Here is a 12,324-nt window from a genome sequence, read left to right on the forward strand (position 1 = left end):
TCCGCCTTCCCCTTGGATCCGGCACTGAATATAATATTTAATTAAAACGAGCAGATAAATACGATATATTGAATCTTAGATCATAAAGATTTAAAAAATAAATATTTGGCGTAAATTTTTCAGACTTCAGAGTTATAATTCAAGATCAGAGGTCCCGACTGGTTAATAACAGCTTCATGTGTTTGAAAACGGAACCAATCAAAGATAAACAAATACATAGTGACTGAAGTTAATATGGTATCTGCATCTATCCTAACATGTTTACAGTGATACTTGTAAGTGGTTTGTCGAAGAAAGGTATCATTATACTCGTCAAAAAAAAAAAAAAAAAAAAAAAAAAAGAAGAAGAAGAAGAAAACTTGACATTGGTAAATATAATGCTATTGTCATCGTAAAGCCAATCAAGTAAGTGAGCGAATGGTGACGCAAAAAATGTATAAAACACGTTCGATTCGTAGCCATAGTCAATGTTTGTTCTGAAACATCATCAGAGAAGCACGTGCATCATGAAATTCTGCAACTTTGCATGCCGAACCCTCCGTTGGTGGGGCATAAAAGGCCACATCAGCAGTGATTCAAACAGACCGCACAACGACACAATAGGTAACGCAATAATGCCAAGATTGACGTCAGCTCAACTCAAGAATGCCATTGGGATATTGCAAGCAGGGACAACTCAACAAGCTGTGGTAAGGCACTTTGGCGTCTTCAGACAGACCATCTCTGCTTTATGGGCACGGTACAACACCACTCAAAGTGTTAATGACAGGTCAAGGTCAGGTCGTCCAAGAGTAACCACCGCTGCTCAAGATCGATACATCCGGGTATGTCATCTTCGAAATCGAACCACAACAGCAACAACCACAGCGGCACTAATCCCTGGACTACGCAGAATTTGTGACCAGACAGTTCGTAATCGGTTAAGGGAAGTAAGAATTTTCCCTAGAAAATCAGTGCGACGTGTTAGTCAGGAGTTTCTGCAGCGCCACAACGTCCAGACGTTACCTTGGCTTGCTCGTTCGCCGGATTAAAACCCAATAGAACATATATGGGATGTACTGGATCAGTGTGTGCGCCGGAGGAATCCACCACCCCTCTTCCGCAACTTCTTACGACACTGCAGCATGAATGACAAAACATTCCACAACGTGTTGTGCAACGTTTGATTGCTTCCATGTGTCGGCGTTGTCAAGCTGTCATCAGGGCTTGTGGTGGTCATAACCGATACTGACATTTTGCTCACCCCTATGTCACACATACGCCTGTGTACATGTTTTAGGTGGATTCCCAGAGATACTGTTTCGGACATGTACAGACTACTCCCCTTCCCACGGCGTTTTGATATTTGGGTGCTTGCATCATGTCTACCAGGGGTTTATTATTATTAAACTTTAAAAATCAATGTCAAGGTTTTTTTGGGTTTTTTTGAAGAGTATATTATTAAATACTGCAATGCCTGCTATTGGTGAGGTTAGTCACATAACGTGTCATAAAGATGGTTCATGTGGCCGGTAAATTCATATACTATGATTTGAACTGAGTACATAACACTGTTCTGCTTGAGAAAGTGACACAATACGAAGACTAAGACCATACTTTAGACACAATAATTGCACACGTTTTTTCCCCCAAATGAATTGTAGTCTGTTCCACTGAAACTGTAAAACCATGATCGACTGACCTTTTATCTTCTGTCACAGTCCATCGTCCTCCCCCTCCCCCAAGGATGACATTTATCTTCTTTGCGAGTTGTTTGGTGTTGTTTGTTTGTTTGTTTGTTTTGTTTGTTTTTTGTGTTTTTGTTGTTGTTTTATTTCTTGTTTATTTGTTTGTACGTTGTTGTTTCTGTTGGGTTTTTGTGTGTGTGTGTGTGTGTGTGGGGGGGGGGGTTGTGGGGGGGTTGTGGGGGGGGGGTTGGTGTTTTGTGGGGTTTTTTTATATTTTGGATTATTCTACATGAGATTTTCTTTTCTCAAAAGTCAACAGTTGTCGTACAGTTAAATGTTTGGTAAAAGAACTTTTAAAAAGGGAATTCTCAAAATGCTGTATATAAGATGGTTTGCTACCTTAAATGCAGTTTACAGAACGTACAGTAGATATAAAGTAGCTAGTATAGATTTTTGTTTTAACATTAAATTTTATATCATACACCATTAACTATTTTAACAGTAAGATTTTTCTCAAAGTGAAAATGTACCCACCAGTAGATCATATAACTTGTTTAATATCCTGTTTCATATACGATTTACGCTTTTCAATTTGAAAAAGTAGGACGTTTAGTTTTGTTGTTGTTGTTTTGTTGGTGTTTTTTAAATGAAAAAACAAACATATGTACCATAAGTAAATAAATAGATAAATAAATAAATAAATAAATAGAGTACTTTGGTGCTGAAAAATACGTCTCCCCTATAACTAAATCTAAAGACAAACTGTGTTACAGTATGTAAGTTATGTAAATTATTACAATGCGTTAATGTTTTTGTAAATATTTTTTATCCGTTTTTTTTCTTCTTGTTTTCTCTCTGTTTTTCCCCATTTTCATTTCCAAATAGATCTACATACCTTTTAACTCATAAACGGCTTGGTCCACCAAAATATATCAAAATACATGCTTTTGTTTATAATAACTCTTTTTTATTTCTGGAAATTAATAGGGTTTTATTAAAACACTAGTAAGTTAACCCTTGGTTGACTAGATATCGACAAGCGTTTTCCATTCCACATCTCGGAGCTGCTAAACTTAGTATGTTTTTTCCATTAAAAAAGTATTTATTCGTTCAGTTGTTTATTGATCTTTGTTTTTATTCATGGAAAGTGTGTCTTTTTCGACCGAACACTTGAAATATAGGTTACTTCCTTGGGGAAAATATAGATTGTTGTTACGTCAAAAGTGGAAAAAAAAGAAGTCCAAACTTTCTAATAAGGTGATTCAGCATATATTTGACTCAAATGACAGTAATTATGCCAGGAACTGTAAGAGAAACCAGCGGGTTAGAGCTACTAAATGATAAATAGCTGACACGTCGTCGCAATATCGACAGCACTAATAAGTCGGGGAAATTAGCAGAGCATGTAACAACAGACACCTCAGCTTTTAAGTGACAGCGTTAGCGTCATTGTTTTCTTCTACGTGCATTGTAACGAGAACCCGGCGCCAGACAAGGTATAAAGTACTGTTAACCCATGATGCGCTAAAATGCACTTGTTTCCATGGCTTGCTACACAAATTATGTTACAACAAGAATAAAAAAAAATATGAGGGAAAAAGAGGTAGAAAAAGAGAGATACAGAAATATATATATATATATATATATATATATATATATATATATATATATATATATATATATATATATATATATATATATGAGAGAGAGAGAGAGAGAGAGAGAGAGAGACGGAGAGACAGAGAGACAGAGAGAGACGGAGACAGAGAGGAGAGAGAGAGAGACACACACACAGAGAGAGACACACACGCACATACACACACACACACACACACACACACACAGACAGACATACACACACACCGAGTGAGAGACACAGAGAGAAAGAGCGAGAGAGAGGCGGAGCAGAAACCGAGATAGACAATGTGTGTGTGTGTGTGTGTGTGTGCGTGTGTGTTAAATTCGAGATGTAAAATCATAAAATTGATGAGTAATCTAGTATTATTTATATATAAAAAATAACAGTTTGTTAATGTATATGTTTTGACAAGTTTTGAGATGAACACCCACAAGTTCAAATAAGAGTCAGCTTTTATTATTTTATTATTTATATTAAACTTACAGTTTGGGAGAAACCCGACTAAATGCGAAACCGTAAAGAAAAGCTAAATGCAAAGCTTGATGCTGTTTGTCGTCACTGCCACCGTCGTCGCTTTAAGAAAGTAAAACCTTCCGATTTCATTGAGATGAGACAAAAATCCAAGTATCGATCAGAACTGAATATTTGGTTGGCTGTGGAAAGAGTGACAGGCAGTTTGTCTTAATGTCGACCAGTTGCAGAGTGCGAGTGCGAATAATTTTCACATGCTCATATACCACTAGAGTTTCGAGCATGTTCGTCCCGGGGCCTGTCTCTGGATAGCCAAGGGCTTGTCCCGGGACAGAAAAAAATTAAGCGGCAATTTTGAAATTTACATCCAAAAATTCAATAGTGGGCCTTTAAAATTTTGATGCGCATCTCTAATTAATATAATTAATAAAGAAAAGTCTACTCATTAAATTTGATCACTAGATTAGATCGGGTGGTCAAAAAGAAATTAGATAAGATCGGTGGCCTGACTCGGGATGGAGGGGGGAAGGGGTAGAGTTGAAAAAGAGCAGAATTTTGAAAATAGCAATTAGTAAAAATGTTAATAGAATTAAAAAAGAAGAAGTTACAAGCCAAAAATAAAAAAGAATTGACTGCTCGGTCGAATATTTATATAATTTGGAGCATTTTAGAAGGACAGTCCAAAAATAAATAAAAGAAAGAAGAGAGGATCGGACTATTTAATAATATTAAAAAAAGAAAGTAATTTCGATATAAACTTTTGAACGAATGTCTAAAAGTTTAAAGTCCGATCTATATGTCCACGTGAGTGGCCTCGTTAAGGCCGTTAGGGTGCACAGCTTGTAGGGACGAGATGGGTTGCATCCCGTCAAGAAAACCCCTAGATTGACAATCAATAGACGTTGAAGGTGTAATGCTGTGCTGAAATACAGATCTTAAGAAGCCGTATCCGTCTGAACGAGAGAGATAATCAGACTAGGGTATAGTCCAGTCGTCATGGGTTAGTATAGTGGTGCGGACGGGCCCGACTCCGGAGGATACGAGATGGTATCACAATAAAACAAAGTAAAGTCTAGAAAAGAGTAATAAGGGCCGACCCCGCTTCCTATTTCTTCTTATAGTGCAACGGTCAATCTTCCAGTGCTCGGACATGTAGAGACTAAACGCGAACAACCGTGGCGTTCTGCAGAATGGCCGTCATACGAGTCACGAAAAAAACAAGTCAACATAGTCAAACGGAGAAATGACGTGGAGGCAAGGAATCTCGCTAAAAAAGAATCCAACCTGGTGGTGCAGACTGTCGACACGAGAAGCGTTCCAGCGTTCAATCAGTTCCAATGGCCGCATACATCCAAGTAGAAAACTTCACTTCGCTGACAAAAACAACGAAGTGAAGGATCCCCAAGTCGAGCCGCGAAAGCACGTGCAGTGTGCACAAGCGAAACAAACACGTCTTACCGCGACGAGCTCCAGACTGGAAATGTCCCATTGCAGAATAAAAACAGTTAATGTACATTTATGCATTCGTTTATAGTTATTTTCGTACTTATATCCATTTAGGTTAAAGCACACTGTCCTGGCCATACAACTCAGCTTTCTGGACTGTCTTAGTGGGGTCATATTTGGCTGCCCCGTGACCATTTCTCGGGGACCAAAGTTTCAGGGTGGATTTAAAGTCTTTGGGACCTTTAGACATAATTTAGCCCCCATGTACGACGCGAAAGTTCCGACTAACTCCACCAGAGGGCCATACTGAAAATCGAAAATCGACATATCTCACTTAATATATAAGATGCAGTCACAAGTAAGGTGTCGATTGCAATTGCAAAGATGATGCCTAATCTTCTGGTGGGGTTATTTTTGTAATTTAAAGGCATCTTGAAGGCATCGTATTTAAAATGAGAAAATGCTGGAAGCTTTGAACTAAATGAGATAGAATAATAAATGAGGTATTTATTTTCACTAAACAGGTCATTCACAATCTTTTTATGTGTCCGTTTTACCAAGTGATGTCATTTTGACCTGGCAGCTTATTAAAAGAATGGAAAGTGCAATATATTTCGAAATAATTTCATGTCCATTGGAACTGTAAATTCATTGAATATAGGTTATAACTGAAACCTAGTCTATCTCACAAAACTGAACAGATCAGATACTGATGATGAGCTGTCAATATATGTTACCGTATGTGTACTGGAAGTTCATTGGAGAACTAGCTCCAACCAGGACCAACAATAGGGGTATGTGAGAAAGGAATGGCAGAGATAGATGAAGGCTAGGCAACTGGAGCTTAATCAGTATTGTTCGAAAAATCAGTCTGATGAAAGTTTTATTGTTTCTTGTTAGTACAATTTGTATCCCAGGTGTCTGAAAGGTTTGAGCTACTTATGTTACACTACGCAATGCTCCTGACAAAGGTGTTAAGGGTGTTCATAGTTTCACTGGAAATAGGAAGTAATCATCTAGGAGAGCTCGAGCTTCTTTAATTGTTTCGTAGTACACTTCTCATATATAGCCGGTTTGCCATGGCCAGATATACGACAGGTACTATTTGAGCGCTGATGACAGCTGGAGTCATTATATCGTTACAAAGTGACCTCCATATGTTTGGACTTTTTTCTCTAGATATAAAACATACAGGAATGAGCTGTCTGATCATGCGTTGACATATGAGTATCGTTAGTGTCGATGACTATTGATATCAGTGGTGCCGTGTTGTACCTATACAGTTATAAAGTATATATCTACTTCAGCATGATGACACGTTGCAGTGATGGGATGTCCTCTACTGTCAGACAATTTATACACAAAAATTAAATAATAAGATGAGTAGTCCCTTGTCCAGGGCAAGTTTGACGAGTGATGCCAAGGACAGTGGGTTAGTGGTTAGTGGTTAGTTGTTAGTGGTAAGTGAGAGAGAATTCGAAGTCGCTGTAGTGGCCTTACACATATCCACTGAGTCGTTAAACTCGCTCTGAATGGGAGCGTAACCACTACATTTACATTTACAACTATCCACATAAGTAATATATAACACCCATGATATACGAGAAACTGGTTTGTCTCTCCTATCACACACTAGCCCCCATCCCGGAGGTACACCAATCTGTGCAACAACTAGCTTACACTAAAACGTTTCTTTTGTTTAACGATACCACTAGAGCACATTTATTAATTAATCATTGGCTGTTGGATGTCAAACATTTGGTAATTCGGACAAGAGGAAACCCGCTACATTTTTCCATAAGCAGCAAGGGATCTTGTATATGCACTTTCCCACAGACAGGAAAGCACATACCACGGCCTTTGACCAGTTATGGTGCACTGGTTGGAACGAGAAAAAATGCAATGAGTTGAATGGATCCGCTGAAGTAGCTTACACTTATTTCAACTATAAATCCCTTCGTCAACAGTTCTGTTGCTATAACTACATATTGACATTGCGACGTATAAATGTCTTCACTAAATATGCGGGAGATCACCAGTATTCGTTATAAGAAGGTTACACCCCCCCCACCCCCACCCCTCCGCTCCTCCTCCAAATGCTGAAAACTGTTGAGGTTTTTGTTTGCACACCCACTGAAGAGAATATTATGTGGTATTACTTGTACATATGGATCCGTTACACAGGTTTTCAAACAACGCACGGCAAGATAAATGGTGTAAAGGTCATTGGTATACTATTCTCTACGTCACTATTCAGAACAGTAATTAGCTGGGAGCAGGGACATTAATATACGAAACAATTACGTTCTTTTAAAAACGTATACATTTTAATTATATTATTTAAATGTTGCGTCTTTTAATTCTGCCTTTGTTTTAGTGCAATTTACTGTATTTTAATAGTATTTGTGGTGTAAAAAAGTGTTCTATTGTATGTTAGGATGAGAATTAAAATCACTTTTTGTATTCTTTTGTTTGTGAGTCAATAATGTAAAGCTGACACAAAGTACATGTTAATTCTTTTCGTGTAATAAGAAATCGGATTGTCAGTATTTATGATTTTATTTTAACACTATAACATGGCAACAATGAGAATTTCCCCAGATGTACATTGATTTACAGTGTATGTTTAATGTCGCACAAAGACTCTAAATTGATTTTTTATTATTATTATGGAAATGGGAATTAAAGTTTGAAATCGACTTTCAAAAATTTAATATCCTTAACTAATGCGAAAAAATCACTCTCTCTCTCTCTCTCTCTCTCTCTCTCTCTCTCTCTCTCTCTCTCTCTCTCTCTCTCTCTCTCTCTCTCTCTCTCTCTCTCTCTCTCGTAGCCCAGTGGTCGGTGTGGGATCGATCCCCGTCGGTGGGCCCATTGGGCTATTTCTCGTTCCAGACAGTGCCCCACGACTGGTATATCAAAAACCGTGGTATGTGCTACCCTGTCTTGGATGGTGCATATAAAAGATCCCTTGCTGCTTATCAAAAAGAGTAGCCCATAAAGTGGCGACAGCGGGTTTCCTCTCTCAATATCTGTATGGTCCTTAATCATATGTTTGACACCATATAACCGTAAATAAAATGCGTTGAGTGGCGTCGTTAAAATAAAACATTCGCCCCCCCCTCTCTCTCTCTCTCTCTCTCTCTCTCTCTCTCTCTCTCTCTCTCTCTCTCTCTCTCTCTCTCTGTGTGTGTGTGTGTGTGTGTGTGTGCCTGCGCGTGTGTATGTGTGTTTATTGTTTGGGTTATTTAAAAAAAAAAAATTGGTTGGTTCTTTCTGTCTTTCTTTTAGCAAAAAACACAATACTGCGGAGAAACCGCAGTATTTCCATTTTGGCATACATATGTATATGACTACTTGACAGGGCCGTGCTCCACGATTGCTATCATTTGAGTTATCTCCGAATCACCCGAGTCCCCTTTGTATACCACAACCTGCAGTGTCTTCCCCGTATATTTTTTATTCACCCCTAATTTAGGGTCAAACACTGAGGAGACACACCCATAATGGCACCCGCGAAAAGAGTAAAACTCGATGTTTGTGGTCTTACACCTGCCCATTGAGCCTAGCGGTACACTCACTGTGGGTTGGAGCCAGTACTCACGGGGGTGGGGGGTGGGTGGGGGGTGGGGTGGGCGGGTGGGGGGGCATGGCCACCGCCATTTAGACCTCTTTTTCTCATCACCTTGTATATATATTTGCCTGTCGTCCCATGACACAACTCCATTGTGCGTTCGCTCAGTATAAAATCCTGGCTACGCCCAGTATAAAATTGTGTACTGGAATTAAAAAATCTCCATAATAATAAATAGAGAATAACTGTGACGGTTAGAATGGGAAATTTCTCATTCGACCTGAACAGGATAAAGCCGATATCCGACGTCATTAACTAGTTATTATCTTTATCTTGCAGACCATAAACATTAAGGAGGAAAGCTATTATTTCTGCTATTTCAGCCACATTGTACGATGACCTAGAGGTCAAATGAGCGATTTTGTAATGTAAGCTATGCGTGTGACGTCAAAAGTCATATCCTGTTAGTAGCAGGATATGACTTTGCTTTATCCGTCATCATATTATGTCAGTAGAAATGGTGGTTTCTGGCTAAACAATGTTAATAACTCGTATGTGGCTACTATCAGCATCCAATGTATATCACTGCTACTTATTACTTCTTTAAAAAACTAAATTCAGGACGTCTAATTAAAACAGTATAACACAAATTAAGAATACAGAAAATATTAAGATGAGCGTTTTTTCTTATTTACGTTACATAATGGTTCCAATTAATTCTTAGTCTTCTTGTTTGATATACTGGTCTGTGAATCAATGTGTAGTTTTCAGTGTGTGTCAGTTAAGTAGCCATAGTTAAGAGGACTGAATGATTATTCAAAGATTTGACCGGGTGTATACATCATAATCAAATATTAGTCTCAGCCGCAGAACATATAAGGAAACAAATAGTTTTTTCGCAAACAGGGCAGCACCTACAACGACCTTTGATAACCAGTTGTAAAACACTGGTTGAAACGGATAACATTTTCACTGAACTGCATGGCTAAGTGGTGCGTCCATTTGTCCGTAATACATATTCGTATACGTGTACGTAATTACTGCATAGAGGCGCATAAATGGAATCTACTCAACCTATTTACATAGAAAGTGATAGCTACGGATTACGCATTGCGGATTACTTATACGTACACGCATATACGGATTACGGACAAACGGAATCTGCGTCTATTGCACTTTATGTGGACAATCTACCAATAAGCTAAATCGTCCCATAGAATGACAATAACATCAATGCTACGTACATATTGTAAACTGCTAATAGTGAAGGACATTCTGCATTGACGTTTTATCTGGGGCGGGATTTAGCTCACTCGGTTGAGTGCTCGTTTGAGGTGCTTGCGTCGTAGGATCGAACCACCTCGGTGGATCCATTCAGCTGATTGGGGTTTTTTTTCTCGTTCCAAACAGTGCACCACAACTGGACAAAGGCCGTGGTATGTGCTTTCTTGTCTGTGACAAAGTAAATATAAAAGATCCCTTGCTGCATTAGGAAAATTTTTGCGGGTTTCCACAGTTGACTATGAATCAGAATTATCAAATGTTTGACATCCAATAGCCGATGATTAATTAATCAATGTGCTCCAGTGGTGTCGTTAAACAAAACAAACTTTTTTAAAATCTAGTTTTATGATGTCTGTGCTTGGCATAAAGGAATACGTTTGCAAGCATGGTGGAGTAAACCAGACTAAAGCAGGTGCTTACAAAATACTAACTTTAGTGTTATAGCATAGGCTAGTAGGGGGTGTAGCCACTTAGTAGAACGCTCGACTGAGATACAATAGCTCATACAATCAAAAACACATTTGAACTATGTTCTGTCCATCCAGTAGTCCACGACTAGTGTACCAAAGGCCAGGGTGTGTGCTGTCCTGTCTATGAACAAGTAAGATATAAAATATCTCTTGCTGCTATTCGGTAAACCAGGTATGGCTATGTAGCTTGTAAGATATAAAATATCTCTTGCTGCTATTCGGTAAACCAGGTATGGCTATGTAGCTTAAGCGGGTTGCTAGTTTTCCACTAACCCACTGACTCCGCTTATGTCAAATAACAAAGAATTAAAAACACGTGTTCAGGACAGCATACTTAAATATTAGTTTTAATGAAAACGAGTTACCCTCATCCTCATCATCACATCATCATCCTCATCATCACATCGTCATCATTATCATCACTTCATCATCATCATCATCACATCATCATCATTATCATCACATCATCATCATTATTTTCATTCTTCTTTGTATTTTATTTTTTATTTCTTCTTCTTCATTTCAGGGCGCGACGTAGCCCTGTGGTAAAGCGCACGCTCGATGTGCGGTCGGTCTGGGATCGATCCCCGTCGGTTGCCTATTGGGCTATTTCTCGCTCCAGCCAGTGCACCACGACTGGTAAATCAAAGGCCGTGGTATGTGCTATCCAGTATGTGGGACAGTGCATATAAAAGATCCCTTACTGCTAATAGAAAATTGTAGTAGGTTTCCTTTGTCAATAATTATGTCAAAATTATCAAATGTTTAACATCCAATAGCCGATGATTAATAAATCAATGTGCTCTAATGGTGTTGTTAAACAAAACAAGCTTTATTCTTCGTCTTCATTTCCTTCTCTTCCTTCTTCTTCAACAACATCAGAATCATATATTTACTGAACTGTAATAAACTGTAAAACCTCAACTGTACACAGATATAGGTAGGCATGGTTCGACCGAACCCCCCATGAAATCGCTTTTTTTTTATAATTTAATATATCTGACATTGATATCTGACATTATTATATTTACTCAACATAGAAATATATGCCCAATATCTCTGCAATCTATTTTGGAACCCCCCTTTTCAAAATCCTATGTATTGGAACCCCCCTTTTCAAAATCCTATATACGCCCATGGTAGGTCGATTACACCAACTATTTAAACTGTGATAAACATATTTTGGCATTTATCCACATGACTAATATTGACATATATACGTAATAAACCCGTTTACCCATGTAGACTTCGTTTAAATACAACTTCTGACCTCTGGTGATATCAATTTTGTTTTTTAATTCTAAAAATTTCGCCGTTAATCTACCGTCGACACATGTTCCCGTAACCGCTATTAGTCATTGAGACAAATGTCAGCTGAGTCATTCAGCAATCGAATGACTTCTGTAACATGTTGACTATAATATACATGGTTCGACTGGTTATTTTGTCGCCCACTTGTCAGTTCACGGTAAAACTGGACTAATGGATTATATTAGTGTATCAAGTACCAAAGCAGCAAGTCCATCAGTACTATTATAAATTGTATTCTCCTGAGGTATTGCTTCAATATTTTGCCTATTAACATCTGTTTTATTATTTCAATTGTTTCGGATACTTTCAAAGTGGGGCATGTCCTTGAAATACTGACACACTTAGCATAGTAGTACTAACATACTAACATACAACAATACAAGTAACACGAATTTGGCCTCGATGGCACAGTAAATAGGTCATCGGATCGGTAGGTGCTGCGCTAGCACCCAAGTACCGACT

General features: G+C 38.4%; 1 protein-coding gene across 1 annotated transcript; it reads left to right on the top strand.

Moving 5' to 3' along the window:
* The first annotated feature begins 614 nt into the window (after positions 1-614).
* LOC121370032 lies at positions 615-1,031 on the top strand. Its single transcript, XM_041495128.1, has one exon. It carries the CDS (start codon positions 615-617, stop codon positions 1,029-1,031), a length of 417 nt encoding a protein of 138 aa, XP_041351062.1.
* The last annotated feature ends 11,293 nt before the right edge of the window (positions 1,032-12,324 follow it).

Source organism: Gigantopelta aegis, chromosome 4 (genome assembly GCF_016097555.1).
Source record: "Gigantopelta aegis isolate Gae_Host chromosome 4, Gae_host_genome, whole genome shotgun sequence".
In the NCBI taxonomy this organism is placed as follows: domain Eukaryota; kingdom Metazoa; phylum Mollusca; class Gastropoda; order Neomphalida; family Peltospiridae; genus Gigantopelta; species Gigantopelta aegis.

Excerpts from the sequence above, each read along its gene's own strand:
- LOC121370032 (XM_041495128.1), top strand. The coding sequence starts at position 615 with ATGCCAAGATTGACGTCAGCTCAACTCAAGAATGCCATTGGGATATTG.